This window comes from Pezoporus flaviventris, unplaced genomic scaffold (genome assembly GCF_033815535.1).
Source record: "Pezoporus flaviventris isolate CSIRO_AGI_PZ_B2104156 unplaced genomic scaffold, CSIRO_AGI_Pfla_v1 ptg000015l, whole genome shotgun sequence".
Lineage (NCBI taxonomy): Eukaryota > Metazoa > Chordata > Aves > Psittaciformes > Psittacidae > Pezoporus > Pezoporus flaviventris.
In genome coordinates, this window is record NW_026892563.1 from 18633214 (window position 1) to 18655975 (window position 22762).

General features: G+C 46.6%; 1 protein-coding gene across 1 annotated transcript; it reads right to left on the bottom strand.

The window, feature by feature from the left end:
• Positions 1 to 1089: 1089 nt before the first annotated feature.
• Positions 1090 to 6398, bottom strand: SOD1 (superoxide dismutase 1). The gene is made up of 5 exons (XM_061453639.1): positions 6272 to 6398; positions 5385 to 5478; positions 4821 to 4890; positions 2612 to 2726; positions 1090 to 1676 (listed from the first exon to the last, which is right to left on the bottom strand). The coding sequence occupies exons 1-5, from the start codon at positions 6344 to 6346 to the stop codon at positions 1566 to 1568; spliced, it is 465 nt and encodes a 154-aa protein (XP_061309623.1). The 5' UTR covers positions 6347 to 6398; the 3' UTR covers positions 1090 to 1565.
• Between the last annotated feature and the right edge of the window lie 16364 nt (positions 6399 to 22762).

Consider the following 22762-nt stretch of genomic DNA (forward strand, 5'->3'; position numbering starts at 1 on the left):
AGGCTAGCTAGCGTGCCGAGAGGAAACAGGTTTGAAAGCAGAGATTGACACATACCAGGCTTGGAAAGCACTGAAGTTCAGTGCCAGAATGGCCAGGAGAGGAAAGGCAAACTGCAGAGCTGCCACCACCCTCATGCCACTGCAGCTCAACCTACAGTTCCCAAATACTCTGTTTTTTCCCCTCAGAGAAAGGGGGGGGGCGGCACTGTAACCATCCTCCAAGCTGTAACGAGGTGAGGGTGGTGTTTATGGGTGCTACATGTGCAGCACCCCAATGCTGGAGAGGAAGGTGGGATTGATGCTTAGTTCTGCTGCAGCAGCTGAATCAGAGCAGAGACTACATCACAGGAACAGGTACAGGTGGGTAAGTTAACAGAACCTGCAGCAAACCTAAGTAATTCTTAATGTGCTTTTACAGTACTCTGCTACCAAAAGCCATTTCACATGTAACATGCTACACTGGAATCTAGGCATCTAGAACTAGAGCCAACTGCTCTTACAGGTCTTCCTTAAAATTAGTGGCTTTCTCTAATACTTAGAAACACATTTAAGAGCTACATATAAGAAAATAACAAAAGCTGGCACCAGTGTGCAGTAAATGCACTGTTGCAGAGCTTTATGAAATTAAATAAAGAATATGTGGCTATGTACACCCTTTTAAAGGGAATACCTGTTCCACACTAAGCACCTGCATTGCTTGGAGAATTGTTGGCTCCATCAATCCCTCCAGGCTTCCACTTCACACAGCCCACCACTACCCAGCACTGCCAGGGGCACAGACAACACACAAGGACACACACTGTAGCCAGATCATCTTAAATGCTGCACAGAGCTTCCCCACCACAGGAGTACACACACTTCACAAGCACATGGGATTGTCACAAGCAGAAATACCTTCCTGATGTGAAATGCAAAGCTGTGGTTGTCCTCAGGTGCATAAAACCCCTGGGTTAACACTGGCTGTTAGCATCTCCCTGGGAGCTGTTGGTGTTCAGCAGGTAACTACGGGCCTGCTTTTCCCTGTTAGCAATTCAGTAGGTATGACTGTGCTAGTTTGCTTTGCTTTTTTTACAGACAGCAAGACCAAGGTGTATTTGCCCAGAAAGTTTATTACACAAGTTTGAAACCTACAGATGCTGCAACTCTGCCAGGATGAAGTCCCAATACAGATACAGTGGCTCCTGCTCCTCAGTGAGTAGCCTTGCCAAAGCTCCTAGAGCTAATCCTCCAAATCACACAGTACAGTGGAGGTTCCAGTGTTCACAACATGCCCACTACCACACACCTCCCATTACAAAGAGCAAGAATTCCAGTGTGTCAAGTTGTACTTAATGGTTTCATCAGATGCTTCGGTAGAAAACTACAGAGACATTCCATCAGTGTCACTTTAATTGCAATATACATCATACAAAATTAAGTCAGTCTTCACCAGTTTAAGTGATACTCAGAATGCAAAGTAATGATATTAACCAATACATCTTTTGCATGAGAAAGGGCAAGTACAGCATTTGCAATGAAATACAGCCCACTCACCACTAACATGTGAAACATTTCAGGTACAACACTTAGCTCTTGGCTATTCCGATGACACCACAAGCTAAACGAGGTCCAGCATTTCCAGTCAATTTGCTCTCATTATCTCCCCCTCTACCCAGATCATCACATTTTTCATGGACCTGGAAGAGAATTGAAGATACCTTAGTTCACATTATTGCAGAACTAATCAACATTTTTCACTACTTGCACTAGTACTAGCAGTGACAAGCAGTTTTGCCAGCCATCAGCAGGGTGTTACACAGGAGAAAGAGCCTACTGTAATTACTTATTCCTGAACGCCAAATTGATGCTCATGCCAAAAACCTAAGACTACACTTGCCTAAAAAGATGAGTTGCCTTCAGCTGAATTTGTTTCAGGTGGAAGTCACCAAACCCCTGTATTTCAAAGAGTTAGCAGCAGCCCAAAAGCAAAGCTGGACTTGACATTCACCCTCACAACGCAAGGCCACATCACCCCAAGTGCTGCACTCCAGAACCTCCCTGCCCCTCAGCCCTCACCTGCATGATGCAGAAGCGAGCATGGCAGCAACCTCAGCACACACTGGCATCTGAAGGGAAGCAAGACTGACAACACTGACAAGTAGCCAAATGCACTCAGCCTCTACCAGCCTCCTTCCCAGGAAGGCCATGGCACAAGTTACACCAGCAGTCACCAGACCAGATTGTCCTGCTGGACCCTTGCCATGACTTTCAGTGACAGCACTCATGCTAGGGTCTCCCTCAAGTCAGGCTGCTTTAGTCACAGCTGAAGAGGTGAAGTTAAATGGGGAGGAACAACTCTGGAAGGCAGGCAGGAAGTTAAGATCTCACTAAGAAGTGCCACACTAATTAATCCACAGAGGACTTTCAGGTAAGGTTTCAAATAACTCCCTGCCTTGGAAATCTTGCAGTGCAAGTTCTATAACATACACCAGGGAAAGGCCTCCAGCATCAAAAAGTCTCCATTTAATGTCAAGACTGCTCTACAGTTCCCTAAAGTAGTAGGCAAATAAGTACCCAAGCAGTAAGCAAGCAGTAGGCAAGCAGTAATCCAAGTAGGCACCAAGACACTTACCACCATGGTACGTCCCACAATGCTATGTGGTCCACTAAGAGAAATGATGGAATCTTCTATTGCCACTTCTGCTACTCCTCCTTTAGCAGTCACATTGCCAAGGTCTCCCACGTGCCTACACAAAGATGCAAACAGACTCACTGAAAACTTCATTGAATTGAAGGCTTTTCTACATGCTGGCCAGGACAATGCAATACCCATAGTTCTTACATTCAAATACTCCACCATCTTACCTTAAACAGCACTATGTCCTCATTTACCATCACCAGCCAACCTTTAACACTCCCAGTTTCAGGTTATACCTAGGACCAGATTTTAGTTGTCCCTTGAAAATAAAGGGGTTTATAGCAGGCAGTTCATCAACTCTGGGGAAAGGAATGCCATCACTCCTGCACATACAAGGCTTGGTGTAAGCACTGCCACTGCTCTTTAAGAGATAAAGCTCTTAAGAGCCCTTAATGTCTATCACAAATCAGCTACTCCACAAGCAGCTGCAGGCTTTAGGTTTAAATAGGACAGTAAAAGCAGTTGTCAAGAGACAGGTCAAAGTGGAGGCATCAAGTGCTAGCAAAGTTCTAATGAAGAGCAGTGATGACTGGCTGAGTTTGCTTCACATTTTCCACACACACTTGGCATTATACTCTACCACAGGTTTTTTTATCAGCACTAGATCTCCACTGGGAATTCTTTTAAGAATTAAGCCTGAAGCAGTTCAGTTCTCACTGAACTTCCGGACATTCCAGTGTCTTATTTCCTACAGATTTGTGCCAAGCAAAGCATTCACTCAAATGGCAAGTTGGTGATGTTCTGCAAGATTCTTATATCCAGATGCAGAACACAGAATACCAGCTTGTTTCCAAAACTCCACAGGCATGCAGGGTGACCAGCTTAGACAGCTGCATGCTGACTGCCAGCTTCTTAAGACAGCTTAGTACCAATTTTGTATTTGTAACCAAGACCTACAAAATCAGGCCAAAGGCAGTTTTCCCTTTAGTAATTTGCTTGCTTTAAGCTTCTGGGAAGCTTCAGTCCAATTGTTTCAACTCCACACTAGTAAAAAGCACAATCTAGTTCTCACACCCTCCTAATGAGCTCCCCAGCCCACAGCTGCCTGAGCAGGCAGGTTACACCAGAAGCAGCATTTGACACAGCAGAAGCCGCAGTGTTCATTCAGTTTTGACCTTTAGCCCCGGGGCAGCTGGCTGGCACTAAAGTCCACGAACACACCATTTTATGCTATCACCCACACAGGTGGCCACCAGCCAGCTTGCTTGGTCTGGCATGCAACCGATCACTCCAGTATGAGCTTACTGGTCACAGAAAGTGCAGTTACGGACGTAAATATGAGCATTTAAAGACCAATCACAATGCCACACTGGCCCCAGTGCTAGTCCAGACACCCCCTGTGCAAGACCAGCCTTTCACACTTGCTCCTAGCTCCAGTCACTACCACATTGGTCTTCAGCAGCCCCTTCCAGTCTCCAAACTCGGTGAGCATACTGTTTAAGCCAGACACCAGGTCTCAAACATGCAAGGGTTCCCTGAAGATAAATGGATTATGAAAACTGCCTCCAGGGGAAGAGCCTGGTCTCAGCTCCCACTGAGGTATGAGCATCAGACTCTGTAGTGACAAGTTGCACAGCCTCGGGGGTACATACTGCAGGCAGTACAGCACCTAAGCTAACAGGCTAAGAACAGCCCAGCACACCCAATGAGAATCACCATGCCCAGGCACACACAGCTTTGTGTGCATCTTGCAGTTTCCCTGCAGCCCCAGCACCTTCTACTGATGAACCTGATCGGCACATGACAAGCCTGCATACAAGCTCAGCAACTGAGAGTTTAGTGCCCCATTTTAGGGCCAGGTTTTGACAACAGAAGCAAATCACCACTGATTAAAGAAGGTTTTAACACATGAATTCCCTGCACTAACATGCTGAGGAACTTTCATACTGCCCCTTCTCCCCAAGCTATGACAAAACCAAGAACATATCCCAAAGACTACACTTTACACATACTCTTGGAGACAAGGTATACAACTAACCAGTGTAGATTTATCAGAGCCTTTGTCAAATGACCCTAGATGTCCTGCAGGAACTACCAGTTTTCTTCTGGTATTGTCCTAGCATTGTTTATGAAGTGGCTTCCCAAGCACAGAGTAGCACTTAGATGGCTGCTGCAGGGAACAGCCCAGGCACATTAAACTCACCTTTCTGCATCACTTGGTCCACCATGCTGCTTGCCTTCAGGATTGAAGTGAGGACCTGCACTGGTACATCCTGAAACAGAACACAGCCACCAAAATTAGCTTTTTTTTGCAGTATCCAGTTTAAATCTGCTGCTCATACAGTACACTGATGTATATAGCCAGAGGCCATGAAGTCACTAATGGTGAAACACCTACTCTCCTGTTAGATGTTCTAAACCTCTAGAGGTGAGTAATCTACTACAGATTTATAAGTTCACTAAAGTAAGACTACTCATTCTAGAACACTCAGGGCTCAGCTGAAAGTTTTCTTATTTCTTAACACTAGGTTATCAAATCATTTAGGTCAGTGCTTGATGTGTGAGATCCTGAACACCAGCCTAAACATGTTCAAAGTATTAAATGAGAAGCAATTCCTTAGGAAGTGTCCCTATTTCTTAACACAGATTTGCAGTCATGAGACCCAAGTAGACTTCTACCAGCTGCTGCTGCAATACTAGAAGAAACTCTTTAAACCTGAGCTATCACATAACAGATGTAACTCAAAAGCTGGAATACACATCTTACCATTTGTATTGTCACCAAATTCATGGACATGGAAGCCATGGTCTCCATCAGCCAAGCCACTGATTTTTCCAGTAACTTTCACTGGTCCATTACCCTTTAATAGAAAGGGTTTGTTATCAACAAACAGCTACAGCATTAAATAGCCTTGTATCAAATGAAACTTCTAGTCAACAGAAAGCACTAGAGACTTCTCTACAAATTCAGCTACAAAGATACTAACAATTACTTTACGTTAACTGATTCTATATGCCAATAGGATATTTCACAGAATGCCTGCATTTATTTAGCCACCTGAAGTGTATTATGCAACAATAAGCGAAAGGAATGCCTTTTATCACACTGTTTGCTTTTAAGAATAATCACGTACTTCCATTTGCAACCACAAGTAGCCCTGCAGTCATTCCTCCTTTAGAGTACTGCCCATGTAAAACCCCAAGCTCTCTACTGAGGATGCTAAACGACAGCATAAAGGAGCTCAGGCCATTTAGCAGTTAGAGCTCCATTTAGCCCCACTCTTAGCGTGTCAAAATACACTCTACAGTAGGACTAACGCAGACTCCAGCCCTTAGTCCAGCGGCACACCCGCGGGAAGGGCGGAAACAGCCAGTCCCCTTCAGCCCTCCGCGCCGCGTCTCGCTTTACGGTGCCCGGCTCGCCCAGCACCGGCCGGGCCCAGCACCCGGCGCACCCAGGGACTCAACGGCACCGGTCCCTCCCACCGCCGCAGCGGTGCGGGGCCCAGGACAAGCCCGCCCAGCACAGGTCCACCGGGGGAGAGGGAGGAAGAACCGCGCCGCCCGCGCTGCATCGTGACTCAGCAGTACGGCCAAGACGCGCCCCCAGGGGAGATGCAGAGCGACCGGGTCGCGCCCGCCGCCAGCCCTTGCCTGCTGCTGGAAGTGGATGACGCCCTGCACGGGGCCGTCCCCCTTCATCACGCACACAGCCTTCAGCGTCGCCATGTTCCCGAAGCAGCGGGCACACACGACTCCCTTTCTAACCCCGTGCCCAAGAACTGCGGGTCCGCCCCCACCGCGGCCTTTATATAGCACGGTCCGTCAGCCCCTCGGCCAATCGAGGCACGCTCCCTGGCCTCTGCGCAATTATTGCAACGGGCTCGGCCAATTGAGAGGGATGAGTCGTGACCGTGCGCAGGTGCGGGCCAATGGGCTTCACGCGCTCTGAGCCAATGGTGAGCGAGTCCCCCTCATTCGCCCGCCTCCTGGGCTGGAGGCGTTGTGTAACGGTGCCTGTGGTGGCGGGGCCCGGTGGAAGGGTCAGAGCAGGGGGAGTGGGACCGCGACCGCGGCCGACTGCCGCCGCCGGGGCACTGGCGAAGAGGCGCTTCCTGGACCCCCCGCGGGAGAAGGGGCCGGGCCCTCTGCGTGGTGGCTTGCTCCGCGTTTTCTCTCGAGAGCCTGAGGGAATTTGCTTCTGCGTGTCACCGCGGTGGCACTTCGGCCCCGAGGAGACCTTGTGCTTTAAGCAGTCTCACTTAAAAGCTTCCTCTCAAATCATCAAGCTTCAGTCCTCAGTCTTCTAATGTTATGAATCCCAGACATAAGCCCTTTATCTTTGGGAATGCCCTGAAGTACTGAGGTGGGAAGAAGCGGCAAACATTTTTCGTCGGTGTCTGCGTCTTTTCCCTTCCCCTGCAGGCCATTTTCTAGCGTTCCTGTGACCGAGGTGTGTCACATCATGAACTCCCTGAATCGCTTTGCATTTCAAAGCAGTTGCCGTACCGCGAGGTGTTTTGTACAGAAACCATCAAAGTTAGGATCTGAAGCTGGCGTTTGTTGCTCAGCTGCTGAGTTTATCCTTAGAGGCAGCTTTGTGTGCAGGCTACCCACAGCAGCAGGCTGGGGATGTAGTATGCAGCTTGGAGCTATGTTTAACGTGGAAAGTGTCCTGATGTAGCCATGGATTGCTCCTTTTCTGAGGGATGTGCAGGGGAGAGATGACAGAATAGATTCTTTACGTGCTGATAATGCTGGCAAACCTTGGACTCTGGTTAACACCAGATTTGGGGAGCATACAGCTCTGCGGTTCTGTTCTAAGATCTGTGACCTTTGAATGTTTTAAGAATGAAAAAATGTGTTTAATTAATTCCCTTTGCAAGCCCACATTGCTCGTTTTCCCACTCTGTTATTGGTGGAGAAGTTAAATTAGAAGCACAAAATGATTTTACAGTACTTGGGACTTTATGTAACCTGTGTACACGTATGACTGAAGTATAAACAACCTGAAGGCTGGGTGATTTTAAGTCATGTGGTTGAGAATGCCATAAAGTCAGGGAAGGAGGTACAGGGTTTGTTTCACACACCAGACGCAGTCATGATACCATAGCTTGGGGGACGGGTCATGACGTGACTGAAACAAATGGGAATTTATTTGCTTGAATGGTGTATTTCTTTGCATGAGAAACAAGGAGTCGGAAAAAAACCCCAAACACATACAAATACATGGAAACTATTTGAAAGACAGATAAATATTTGTAGTTTAATCCCTGAAAGAAGCTGAGGGAGAAGGAAAGCTGGGCAGCTTCCTATCTAGGAAGCATCTTGGCATTGTGAGTTAAACTCCCTAGAGCTTCATTCCTAATATGCCTGGAGCGAAGAGACTGTAAATTACTTACGAGCAAATACGTCTGTGTTCATGGAACAACATGCAGCAGCACCCCGAGTGCTTGCTAGATCAAGAGGAAAGATTCCAGTGCTCCCAAGGTGAATCTTATTTGATTTAAAATGGCTTGTAAACTTGGAAGGATAGTAGTGACTCATTTTGTTTTCAGTCATCTTTGGCTTCCCATATCACTGTTTCCACTTGTCAGTGCCCTTTCATAAAGAGGGACCTCTTGAGTGCTGCGTTACAGTGTTTTATTTTTTGGCCCATCTCCAGACCTGCCTGTGTTTGTGTCAGACAGGTTTATTCCTTCCTCCTTGGAAATAAGTTTGAGATCTGCCCTTTTTCATGCCTCTACATGAATGCTGGACAAACAAATGAATTAGAGCCAGGTGCATCAGGCTTCTTAATATGTGAAGTGGAATAATGTAAAGTAATGATTTTGGAGGTTTATCACATTAGGCTTCAGTGTCAGATTACTTGTGAAGGTACCCTGATGTGGTACCCTGAAGCTGATGTGGTAAGAAACACGAGGGTGAAGAGGTCAGCTGTAGGAGGCTAAAGGAGAGATGTGAATTTCAAGGACTAATATGCAAGAGTTTGCATGGTGCATGGAGAAAGAGGTCAGTAATCTTATATGGGTCTTGGCTTAGAGTGTTTTCTATTACTCTTTACTTTCACAAGTATAACAAATACAAAAGGATTAGTTTACAGGGGTACTGTTTCACACAAGTCTTATACAAGAAGCCAGGGAAAGGCTTTTGTTCTGTTTTCTTCCACATACCTCTTTATAACGCATTTATTTTCTTAAATCTCACCAGTAGGTGAAAAAATCCACCCCAAGGAAGCTGAACAGGGTGGTTGGTAGCAATACCTTATTTTGTTATGTGGAGCATCAGAGTCAAAGCAGAGAGGAAAACAGAAAAAGTGCAAGGTGGGATTACAAACTTCAATAGTAAGAACTACAGCAGGGCAGAGGACCTGAAAGAGTGGCACCTCCTGCAACCCTGGCACCTCTCGTTTGACATCCCGCTTCACCCCATATCCTGGTTCTGCCATCCCAACTTGGAAGAAGTCTAGAGCTTGGGCCCTGTTGCAGCTTTAGAGGTAAACTGATGGTGAAGTGGGTTGATCTGGAGCCCAGAGGGTTGAAGCAAGTACAAGAGGGACAAACTTGAGGCTGGGTGGACCCACAGCATTGTCTCCCTGTTCTGCAGTTGCCTACAAAGCACGCACACCCCTTGTAGCACGGGAGTGAAGCAGTTTTTAGTATGGATCAAAAGGGTTGCTCTTACTGCATAAGGGTAGACACACAGGGGTTACCGAAGAGCACAGGTTCAGGACAGTCTTGGCTATTTTCTAATTTGCCAATTTAAGGGGGCAGATGAAATAATTACAGTGTGATGTAGGTCAACAGAAATCTAATCTGCGTAGACAGAAGCTAATAAACTTTTAAGCAAAATGTGCAGAAGTAACAAAAATCCCAAACCCTTATGTACTGAAAAATACAGCGTATATCAAGCATAAAGGCCATGCAGTGCATTAACATGCTTTCTGATTGAGGTTTTGTATGAATTAAAAGAGAGGGAATTTTGAGGGTTGTAGTTCCCATAGCAACCATACCTCTGGCGCCTTGTGCAAATACATAGCATTTTCTACTTGTGGTGACTTATGGAAAAGTACACAGTGAAACTAAGACTGCAGTGGTAAACATCACTCCAGATTGCCTGAGTTTGTGTGCATAGGTGCTCATCAAGATCACTGTCCACAAATCTGCATGAATGTAATTTTTTATGTTTATTGTCTTACATTAAGAAAAGCAAATGGAAATAATATTAATTTTAAATAATAATCCTTCCTATAGGCCTGTTACAACCTTGGATGCATGTGTGTGGAGGGGAGGCTGCTGGTGAGGTAAGTACTGGTGTGCTCATCACAGCATGCAGGACAGCAGGCAGCTGTCTCTCCTTTGCAAGCTTGTGTTCTTAGTGACTGAGAATCCCCGCAGGGCTGGTCCTTCCTCCTGCTCCTGGAGCACATCTTTGGCTATTGTTAACCCATTTTTCCAGCTCAGCAGCTGGGTATTCTACATGTACCTCCTTTTAAACTAGCATTGCTCCATCAGCCTCAGTGCATACACTCCCCATCTCCAGCAGTTTATTTGTGTACTTAGGTGACAGGCAGAGAGGCGCAGCTGCAACCACCAGCCACAGAACATGGTAGACCTGGTGTGCACCTCTTCTGCGGCAGCTCCCCACAGCCCCCACCTCCTGCTGCTTCTGGGGAAGCTGGGCAGAAGGCTTGGGGCAAGTCCTGGTGCTGCCTGCTGCAGCTGGACTCACTGGAGCAAACATGAGGCCCAGAGGGTTTGAGTTTCTGCTCCCAGGGGACCTCAGGGCTGTCGGCATGGCCAGTGAAGGGCAGACCAAAGTCCCAATGAGTCCTCCACCCTGTTTCTGGTGTTTGAGTAGCTCCTGAGGCTGCGCCAGCAGAGCTCCCTGGCATGAGGCCAGGCTCTTGGCCAGCCCTATGCTAAGGGTGGGAGCAGCGCAGCAGGAGCAGCTCGAGCTCGGCATTGTGGCCAGCACTTACCGGGCATTGGCACTGCCAGGAAGAAAATGGGTGCACACATGTTTAAAGGTACTCAGTGGTGCAGGGAGCAGAGCTGGGACGACAGAGCAAAGCACACTTTGGGTGACTGGTGATTGAAGTTGTTGTGAAAAAAGGAAAACATTACCTTTGAAACAGGTCGAAGACTGAGGTTTGTGCAGAAAGCTTACCTGAAAGATTTTTTCAAATCGGAGAATCTGAAAACATTTATGCATTCAGGAATGGGTTTGGTTTTGTCCACTGAAGGGCATCTAAATGAATGCAAGCGAAACATTGTGTGTATTTCTAAATATGTATTAGGAAAATATGTTTAAAATACCAACTAGGACAAAACTAAAAAAAGTTTAAAGAAAGCCTTTTCATGTATATATGTTCATCTATAATAACCTAATAAAGATTTAATTCACAGCAGGGAAAAAGAAAAGCTTATTCTTAGATTTTTAGTAGATTTTCATTTGCTAAAGTCTTTATAGTTGTAACTAAACTCCTAATATCATGTGATAAGTTGCTTTGCAAATCCCAACCCTACATAAGCATATGCTAGAGGTAACCTCCCATGTGGTTTCATTTGGATATACTTTTCAGCATTCCCTGACACAAAGTGTTCCGCACTCTCTCTTGAATATTTACCACATTTACATTTTAGTAGTACAGTGGGTGTCAGGGCACCACCGGATGAGGTGGTTTGTTTTGTTTGCTTAGCTTAGCTGTGTTGGGTAAGGCTGGAGATGGAATCATTTGCTTCAGTACAAAACCACAGTGAAAATGCTAATTAATGTGCAATTAGAAAATACCTAAATGGTGAGCCCATTTCTGCAGTGGGAAATCAAGAGTGCCAAACAGAATACATGTGCGCAGGTCTTCAGAATAACAAAGCTGTGTTTTTATTTGGATTTTTAAACACATGATTTCCTCTCTGGGGACACTGGGTGGTTGGGGAGTGGACAAGTTCTTTCATGAGCAAGAAGCAGAACTCAGGTTGTGTTTGTACAACTGTCAAGAAGCGAGGTGCTGTTTTAATGCAAGCAATTAATAAGTTGGAATGCAGTGGCAAAACGCGTCAGCCGGGTATTGTAATACAATTTCTACAGCACCATGTACTTAATATTTATTATTACTAACAGATTAACACTTGGCATCTGTTAGGAATTTTTTTCTATAGGTCAGCAGACATCTCCAGCCTTGCCAAAAGGACAAAGGGCATCACAGGAAAAAGCCTGCAGGCTTTGCACCCATCGTGCACGCTGGGAACCATCGTCCCTCTGGATTTGTGTGATCTGGAATGCTGCCTTAAAATGTGGCTAGAGCAGATATGCAAGTCCCCAGTCAGGACTCAGACACTGGGACTGTTGATTTTGGTGAATAGAAGAGAAAGGACCCTTCCACATTCACTTTTAAGCATTGAGAGACCTTTAAAAGCCTGCCTGTAGGTGCCTGCCAGGGCCAGGCTTTGTCGCTGTTCTGGAACAGGCTGCAGCACCCACCAAAGCCTGTGTCTGCACTGAACCGTGTCCAGCCCTGCCGGCACGCTCCCAGCTTGTCAGCACCGAGGACTCTGAATAGGCACGTGGGCCCGGCAGGACAGTCCCCATGCCTTTCTAGAACTGGAGTAATTTAAACCTCCTAACGATCCCTGGAAGGCAGCCACTGCATCACATGCCTGAGAACCGCTCACTATGCCAGGGCATCCTTGACTATGGAGAAAACAAGGTTACAGCACCCAGCTGCTGGAGAGCCTCACCACTTCCTGACTTCATGGGTAGTTATTCCCTAATCCACTTCTGTCACTATGATCCAAGCTAATTTGCACACTTTTAATAGCAGGGATTTTCTAGCCAGAATCACTCTGACATAATGCTGTTAAGGAGCAGCTCCACGTGTGATTATTCTGGGAAGTCTGAGGGGCAACAGCAAGCTTTGCTCAGGGCAGACTGAAGGAGTGTCTTGGCATGGGTGGGTGCAATGCAGCCCCCACTGTGGAGTGCCAGACACCTCTTCAGAGCTAGATCCTCACCATGAATATTCATCGCAGCCTTAGTTGACACCCCTCTTGTGAACAACTGAGCCAGCCATCTTACACAAAGTAGTTCTTGTGCCTTTTTTGCAGAGAGTCCCAGCTGCCATCAGTGAGTACCAGTCATGGCATTAGTGTCAGGGCACGCACCAGAGATGCGTGTGCAGGAACACACTACCCTGCAGAGGTGTAATGATCAACAGCAGCCCATTTGCTTCAGGATGTGGAAAGCCATTTCCATGTCACTAGCTCTGGATGTGCAATTTTCATGCTTTTTGGGCCCCTCTCTCATTTCAGCGGTGAGTGGGCATTGCTCCCTGGCAGCCTTGCCTTCTGGCGGTGCCCAGTACCCACCAGCCAGGGTTACCACAGCTCAGAGCTGTTCTGCCTCTGGGAGTTGTGCAGAGCCATCTGCTGCCTAGTTTGCCCTGGAACAGTTGGCTTTTCGTGACACCCTGAGCATTGTGACTGTATTCCAGAGAAAAGGTGATTGCAGCAGCAATTCCCAGGTCACTGCAGGGACGCTTGTCTTCACCCTGCCATCTGCAGGAGGAACAATCACTGCCACTGTGGTTGGTTTGCTCCACTATGCTCAATTTGTGCATAACCATGCCAGCTGCATTGCCTATGCGCTCAGTGCCCTCATGTTTCTGATCAACATCTCTGTTGTGATCTTGGTTATGACTGATATGTGTGGTGGAGGCAGCACCTCTGCAGAGTTTCCAGGTCATATATCCCAATTGTCCTTGTCTCTGAGTAGCTGAGGGCCTGTGGGTGTACCTCTGAGATAGTTTGTTGCCAGCACAGAAGGCATTATTTGAATGCCCAGGACCTGCTGTATGCCTGGGGATAGTGGGGGGAGCCATTACCTTACCTGTTCAGGTCCATCCATGTGTAGAGCATGGCCTCAGCCCATGTAAGCACCTATCACAGAGGGATCATCTCTGTGCTGGTCAGTGAGTCATGTGCCATATGGGTATCTCTGCACATACCATCCTTGCTTTGGTTTGACTGTGGGACCCTCAGCTCCTCTCTCTTTTAAGTCACCATCCTGCTTCTTTACTGAGTTTTCTCATTGCTTTCACCTAGCAAACCCCTGCACACCAAACTCCTCTGTGCCAGGCAGCCCAGGCTAAGACACCTCACCCCTGGGGGGGGCAGGAAATAAAAATTAAATGTTTCTGTCTGAAAGAACTTCCCACACTTGATCACCTTTCTCCCTTCTTCCCTTGCTCTGAAAGCAGGGAATGATGTCCTGTAGTGCTCTGCTAGCACCCTGCTGCGAGTCCCCCAAAACAAATGCTTGAACAGATGCACAAACATGTCCTGGCAATGTTTCATGATCCTGCAGCTCTGCCTGCTCTATCTCAGCAGACGTGGGAGAGGAGCAGACAAGAGCAGGATGCAGATGACTGTGATTTGGCTGTGGTTAGCTAATTGGGCTTTTGGAGGATGTAGCAGTAGGTGCTGGGCTAATCTCGCTAATACAAGCCATTGCATCTATAGCTTTCTCCTTGCCTCCTGCCAGCCAGCACTGAGCACTGCTGTTGCACCTAGCTGTGAGGGTGGTGAGACACTGGCACAGGTTGCCCAGAGGAGCGGTGGATGCCCTGTCCCTGGCAGTGTTTTAAGGCCAGGTTGGACGGGGCTTTGAGTGACCTGGTCTGGAGGAAGGCATCCCTGCCTATGGCAGGGGTTGGAGCTAGATGACCTTTAAGGTCCCTTCCAATGCAAACCACTCCATAATTCTATGGTACATGAACTATGTAGAAGCAACAGTGTGTGATGGTGTAACACACTATTGCAGAAACAAAGTCAGTTTTGCTCTGTACCCCAAATTCACTGTAATACATTTCCCCCATGGCTCTTGGTTAAAGATACTCAGTAAAACTACTGTAAAAAGGGAGGACAGCTTATTGTATCAGGTGTATGAAGAAAGATCAGATACAGACTCAGCAGCATGTATAACATTTATGGGAATCACTTCACAGAGTTGAAGCTCTATATGATACCTTCTAAAGAGAACAGAGGTGGGAAAAGAAAAATGAGCTTTACGCAAGCTAGATACAACATATGTATGGTTTCTGACACTTTTTCAGTATAAGCCTGGGCTCTCATGGGACCAAGTGCAAAAAACAGCTATGTGAATGATTGTAAACAGTGTGTAGGGGAAGAGTTTAGAGTCAATGTTTGTTCCAGTCAATTCAGGGTGTATTAGCGATGGAAAGTGTGTGTCGTGGTTTAAACCCAGTCGGGCAATTTGTTCACTCACTTCCCCCTACTTCTTGCCCTTCCCCTGCTCCCAGAGGGATGGAAAGGAGAGCCAAAAAGAATGCAACTCCCATGGGTTGAGATAAGAACAGTTTAGTAACTAAGGTATAACAGAAATTACTGCTGCTACCACCAATAATAATAATGATAAAGGAAATAACAAGGGAAGAGAATACAGCACCTCACCACCAGCCAACTGATAACTCACCCCCCAGGCCCGACCAAGCACCGACCCATACCTCCTCCAACCCTGCAGTCTCCCAGCCCTTCCAGCTAACTCCCAGTTACCTCCTGGGTATGACGTGCTGTGGTATGGAATACCTCTTTGGTCAGTTTGGGTCAGGTGTTCTCTCTCTGCTTCCTCCTGGCTTCCCCTCCTCCCTGGCAGAGCATGAGGCTCACAAAGTCCTTGGCCAAACCAAAACATCGCTATCAGCTCTGTTCCCAGGCCGAAAGTCAAAACACTGCACTGCACCAGCTACCAAGAAGGAGAAACATGACGGCTACTGCTGAACCCAGGACAGTGTGTTAGGTGTGTGCGAACCACTGGATGGCATTAGTGGTCCAGGTTTCATTTTGTCAGACTACCTTCTGCAGTACTTCTACTCTGCTAAAATACTGGAAAATTTGTAGTAGCTAGAAGAAGTACAGTAACCAGACACATTGGTTATTTTATACATACACACAACTGCTCCTGCCCTCTCTCATGTAAATATTACCATTTTAATCCTTTTTTAGGAAACCCAGAGGTGACAGAAGACATTTCTGCAGCACCTTATTAACCAGCAGGCTACCTACCAGCTTCCCTGCTATGGCCCTGATCTTCTGCAGCCCCTCTGATCCCATTTTTGGGCACTTGATTTTTATCAGTGTTTGGTTCAGGCAGGCCCTGTGCAAGTTGATGGTGTCAGTCCCTGGAGCACTAGCTCTTCAGAGAAAGTCCTCTGCGGAGAACTCCTGCACCTATCTGCCAGGCATTCCGATCTAGGGACTGTGAGAAACCTAAGTCCAGCTGAGCCAGGCAAGGTTTTATAAGTCATGCTTGGTTTCCTGTTGGTGCATAGATAAGACTGTTTTGATTGAAATAAGACCTAAAAAGAACATTCTGAGAAGATGGTCCTTGCTCCATTAAGCAAGAGCTGTGGTGCTAGGCTCCATATTGCCCTCCTCCAAGTGTAACCCTTTAACCAGCCAACATGCTTCATGTGTAATCCTGTTTTATGCAGCTTCAGACCATCCAGCAAAAGCAGGACTTGGCTAAGACCTAATAGTCTTTTGGATATGCTCGATAACATGAAGATTTGTGGGTAAGGGGACTGAGAAAGCCCAGGGAAGAAATGATGTAGGCTTATCAGCTCAACAAAAATACATTTCCCCTTTTTAAATTAGGTTTGTAATTTGAAAACCTTGATTAATCTTCGGCTGTGTGACAATATAAACTGGAAAAAAAAAAACACAGTGCCTGGGGAGGATAGCTGGTAGTTTTCTGGAAAAGAGAAACTGTCTCACATGGGTTGGAAACAACTGGTCTGAAAAGAGATCAGAAAGCCTTCACATTTGTACAAATGATTGCTCTAATTCCTCTGGGGACACAGAGGAGATTTTTACATCTTACATCAAACTGTAATAAAACCAAGAGGACTTGCTTGTGGGGTAAAAAAAAACCATCCACTGTGGAACATAGAACCAGTCTATCATGTTCACGTGGTCTGTCTGCTGTAGAAGGATTTTTAAATGAATGGCTCAGAGATACTTTGTGAATTTTCTAATACTCCAAAAATCATGTAATGTCAACAGCTTTGGTAAAAACCGCAGGATGTTATCTCTTGCCTTTTGGCAACACATAGGGCCTCACCAGGACAGAGAGAAGTGGGAAACATGGCAGCCCCACGTAACAGAAGCCCCCTTGTATGCATGGGATGGAAATACCAATGTAGGCAACACCTGGCTCCTTTAACATACCATTTCCTGATTACACAGACCACTGCACAATTCACCCTGCTTCAGAAATGAAAGCAAAATGCAGGTGAGCTAATCCCATAACAGGATTTAGTAAAGAAAGGGTGCAGGGGCAGTGCTGGCACCCCCTTAGCATTGCTGGGGATTACTTCCATGAGGAGCCTCCAAGTTTTTTGTTTCCCCCTCTCCACTTGCTTAGCCAAACCCTGTGAGAGCAGTGCTTATTGCTGGTCTTGGCACAGAGCCATTGTGTTCCCTCCACTTCCAGAACAGACATAGACTGTATTTTGTCCATGTGTGCAGAAAACAAGCACCCATCATGGAGAAGACATTTGCTGGAATTAGAGGGTAGAGTGACTTATTACCTGCTGGTTGAAGGTTGAGTTATGGGAGGACAGCAAAAGCACTTGTGTAAATAGAAATAAGAGAACTAATAAACACAAATCAATAGGCACAAGCATTCAACAACACCCAACACCCTCTGGTCCCCTCTGAGGTGGGATCTAACATCCGTCACATCATGCAATGGCAAGATGGATGCATATGCTCTCAGCTCAGGAAATTCTGGACTCCTCAGCTGTCCAAGACTGCACCAGCGAATTGCCTACATCAGAGCATCTCAGAGGCTTAGGGTCCAAGCAGAAAACTCAAAAGAGCCAGAATTAACAGAAGTCCAAGTGTTGTTTAAAACTGTTCCATCTTGACATCATTCTGGAGGGTGCATCTCCAGAGAAGCTAACTCAGATTCTGGTTTTACCTGCTTTCTGTTTCCCCCCTGCCAAGTCTGACAGAACATATTCTGGATTGTGAGAGTCCTTGCATGTGTCCCGGATTCAGCAGTAGCAGTCATTTTTCTCCTTCTTAGTAGCTGGTGCAGTGCTGTTTTTGACTTTCAGCCTGGAACAATGCTGATAACACCAATGTTTCTAGTTGTTGCTAAGTAATGATTACTCTGATCAAGGACTTTCTCGGTCTCATGCTCTGCCAGGGAGGAGGGGAAGCTGGGAGGAAGCAGACAGGACCCCTGACCCAAACTAGCCAAAGGGGTATTCCGTACCACAGCACGTCATGCCTACTATATAAACTGGGGGCAGTTACCCAGAAGGGCTAGATTGCTGTTTGGGTCGGGCTGGGTATTGGTTGGTGGGTGATGAGCTGTTGTATTCTCTTCCCTTATTATTATTGGTGGTAGCAGCAGTGGGTTTGTGTTATACCTTAGTTACTGGACTGTTCTTATCTCAACCCATGGGAGTTATATTCTTTTGATTCTCCTTCCCATACCTCTGGGAGCAGGGGAAGGAAGAAGCAGGGGAGTGAGTGAGCAGCTGCGTGGTTCTGAGTTACTGGCTGGGCTTAAACCATGACAGCAGGGTAGCACTTTTGTCCCTAGCTCCTCAAGAAGACAGAATGTGTGTCTGCACTTGCTGAGTAAGAGAAAACCAGGGAGTAAGTCCATTCCAGAGTAACTGTCAGGTCAGTATTTTAGATCATTTCATCAGCCTTTCCAGGGTATGTCTGCTGATGTCTGCCAACAGAGCAGGCTAGCCTCTAGCCATGCACAGGGAATGTGCTGTTTAGCTGTTAAGCTAGGAACTGGTACTTGCTTTTCTTTCATCCAGCCGCGCAAGAATAGCCCAAGGTGACAGCAAAGACTTTGGGACCTTCTTCCCTTCCAGGGCCAGAGCCACCCTTGCAGGGTTTGTGGTGGACTTTCCTGCCAGTGAGACATGACATGAGTCAAAGCCTCTACCCCAGGGTTAGAGCAGCAGCCCTCTTCCAAGTCGCTATAAATGATAAATCTCTTCCTTCCTTCTGCTAGCATGTGTTCATAGCTGAGTTATCAATGGAGAACCAACCCAGTGCTTTCCCACAGTGGCCAAGGGTCACTGATTTTGGTGAGACATGTATGCAAGGAGTTATCTCTTCTGCCACCTCATCCTCCACTTTTCACCACATCTGAACCATATCTCACATACCTTTCAAGACCATGTTCTTCCAAAGGGACTGTAGTGCGCATGCCTGGGCCTACTTCTCAAAAGCATGTGGCATCTGATCTGTCCAACCACTTAACAGCTCCACACCTCCACACACATGGGAGAAGATGGTCTGTAGCAACTCTGACCACTGTTTTTGCTTTCTGTACTGAAATCACCAAAGGACTAGGATGTTGGGAATGCTTCCCTTTGCTTTCCTCCCCACGAGAAGGATGGGATGGGCAGGCCATGTTCTAACCTGCTGTTAAGTAAAAGTTCACTTCTGTCTGGCTTCAGTATTTTAAATGAATTATTCAGAGAATCTGCAGGCACAATCAGCTTTTCATAGGAGTAGGTAAGTAGGAAAACATTAATATTAGAGGAAGAAAAGCTCCAGACTAATGACTTAAACAGGAAGGGCAGGGGTATGCTCCCCTGTGCCTTTCATAAGCAGTTGTGTGCCTCTGTGTGTCTCCTGGTCATAGTTATCATAGAATCGTTTAGGTTGGAAAAGAACTTAAAGATCATTGAGTCCAATCATTAACCTAGCATGGCCAAGGCCACCACTAAACCATGTCCCCCAGCACCTCAACTTTTAAATACCTCCAGGGATGGTGACTTCACCACTTCCTTGGGCAGCCTGTTCCAATGCTTAACAACCCTTTCAGCGGAGAATTTTTTCCTAATATCCAACCTAAACCTCCCCTAGCACAACTTTAGGTTGATTCCTCTTTCTTTGAGGAGCCCAAAACTGAACACAGGATCCATGGTGCAGCCTCACCAGTGCACGTGATGGCAACGCAGCCCCTGGGTCACATCTTGGTCCCTGTGCCGCCCTGCTCCAGGGGGAGCTTCAAGCTGTGTTCTTTCTCCCCCCAGGAGTTTGTACCTGACTGAGGCATGCTGATGGGCTGTGTCTGACTGCATGGTTGATTGCTGCTTGCTTGCTCCTCACCATTCTCAGCTGCTGCTCCTCTCCTTGTGCTGGGGAGGATGGGTGAGATGCCTTATCCTTCCACCACTCAAACTCTAAGGGGAAGTTCAGCCCTGTAGCATGAGCCAACATTCATTTAAATTTTAAATGCCATGTATTTGTTCCCCAGATAGTAATAGTGTGATGTATGGTCTCTGCTGAGGACTGTGTAAAACTTGTGGGCTGTATGTACAACTCTGCAAAGGGGCTCAGTGGTATGTTGATCTCTGCTGAGCCTCTACCAAGAGCCAAGTTTCACACAGTGAGAGTTGTGGGACCAGTAGTCTTTCAGACTCACCTGAACCAAGTACTCCTCGAGTTTTTCTTGTGAATCCAGTCACTGCAGGAGTAATAATTTACTTAGATGTTGTGGTGGAGAGAAGAGGCAAGAAGATCGTGAGGCACTATAGTAATGGAGGATGCAGAAATGGAAGGTCCTGGAGCGGTAATTTTTCCATGCTGCGACCACCAGATGATGCTGCAGAGCAAGCCATCACGAGCTCTAGAGGCTACGTCTGTAGGAGCCCGCTTACTTCCAGGCTGAATAATACTGTTTTAAAGATAAAAAGATAAAATTACTGTTAGAAGTCCATTCTTGTTGCTCATACAGGTATTTCTTAGACATCATCTCTGCCTAACATCAGTGTCTCTCCTGAATTACTCAGCCAAGCTCTTCCCTAGGCCTTCCCGTAAGGGGGGATACTACGCAGCACTGGCTGCAGAACTTGCCATGGGTCTTCCCTAGGCCTTCCCGTAAGGGGGGATACTACACAGCACTGGCTGCAGAACTTGCCATGGCACATCCCCAACCACCAGAGCAGTCAGGGGCACTGCATACACACGCACATGAACCAGAAGGATGTCCACACCACTCAGTGCATGGCTGCCCTTGAAGAAATCACATGGGGAAAACAGGCCACCAGTAGTCACCAGAATTAACTCCTTCAGATAGTCCCCATAGAAAGATGTGCTGAATTGAATGGAGGAGGAAGGCATTTTGCATAAAACAGGCACTCAGAGGAGCAAAACAGCTTCAAAAGGTGAATCTGAAATTAATGAACCTACTGGATAAAAGACATCTCAGCTATAAAGAATAGAATAACTTTTAGGATATATTATAGATACTCCCTTCTTACTAGCACCTCAGTATCCCACAAGAAATATTACCTACTTGTCTCACCACCTTTCTCTTGTGACACTTAACAAGTGCTGACTAAACTTGTACTCCAGTTATCCAGCTGATTAACATAATTCAGTTAAACCCAGAACAACTTATCTCAATCTCTTCTTAACATGAAGATTGCTGCTTGCATTTCAGAAGTGAGGAAGGGCTTGTGTGACTGAAAGCTGCTGTTCCTCAATAATATCAATGGATCTAGTGAAAAAAAAACCAAGAACCACCCAACACCAAACTAAACTGAGTGTTCCTGCAAACACCCAGTTTGTGGGCTTAGGCTGTGCTTTCAAAGGCAATGGCACTGTGTCTTCCCACACTTGAGTTAGTGTGTTTGCAGACAGAATGTTAGAAGAGGAAAATGCTGTAACAACATGTGCCATCCCTGTCCTCTCCTCTGCTGACCTTTGTGGGCTCCTTGTGGTCCCTTTCACGAAGCAAAAGCCAGACCAAAGCCTGCTGGGGTTTTAGGGAGGTGGTTGCAAGGGCAAACATTCCCTATGGGATTTAGTTAAGGACAGTAAATTATTTTCATCTGTGACCTACATCAGGGCTGAGGCCAGATTTCTTGTAGTAAAAGGCTAATGCAATAACACAGATTTTCCTTACGCTTGCATGTGTGGATTAACTAATCCAACAAGAGACAAATATTTTCAATACATTGATGATAACTTCGTTCTCCAAGTGGTAGAGAAGCCAATGTGGGGAGGGAGTATGCTAGACCTTGTCCTCAGCAACAAGGAGGGGCTGGTGGGGAATGGAAAGCTGAAGGGCAGCCTTGGCAGCAGTGACCATGAAATAGTGGAGTTCAAGATCTTAGGGCAGCAAAGAAGGTGCACAGCCAGCTCATTAGCCTAGGCTTCAGGAGAGCAGACTTTGGCCTCTTGAGGGATCTGCTTGGCAGAGTATCATGGGGTAAAGTCCTGGAGGGAAGAGGGCCCAAGGAAATTGGTTGGTATTCAGGGATCACCTGCTTCAAGCTCAGGAGTGATGCACCCTGACAAAGAGGAACTGGGAGGCATGAAGTATCACCTGCTGCAGGAGAAAACCAGGTTTCAGACCATCTGAGGAACCTGAAAGAGCACAAGTCCATGGTACCTGATGAGGTGCATCTGTGGGTCCTTGATACTGGCAAATGGAGTGGCCAAGATACTATCATATTTGAGAAGTTGTGGCAGTCTGGTGAAGTTCCCACTGACAGGAAAAAGGGAAACATGGCCATTTTTAAAAAGGGAAAAAAAGGAATATCCAGGCAGTCTCATCTCAGTGCCAGGCAAGATCGTAGAGCAGATCCTCATGGAAACTATGCTAAGGCACATGGACAAAAAGGGGGTGATTGGTGACAGCCAACATGGCTTCACTAAGGGCAGATTGTGCCTGACAAATTTGACGGCCTTCTCTGATAGGGTTACGGCATTGGTAGAGATGGGAAAAGCAACTGATGTCATCTGCCTGGACTTGTGACTTCCCCATATGTGTCCTTGTGGCATGAATAGTCATGTCCCTGGGAAAGCTCAGAATCTGCCATTATCCAAAGTACTCTTATTTTACACATACCTTTACTCATGGTTGGCAGTGAATGCAGATAACAGCATTTTTCAAAAGAGAGGCTAAGGTGGACAATAATTCATCAAATGCATCTCCTCTTCATGTAATCTAGATGTGTGAGGATGCAATTCTACTTGCTGCAGCAGGAAAATTATTCAGACAACTACCAGATGGGAAAAACAGGGAATCCATTATCATAATTTTTGAAGCATGCAGTGGACTAAGAGAAATTCT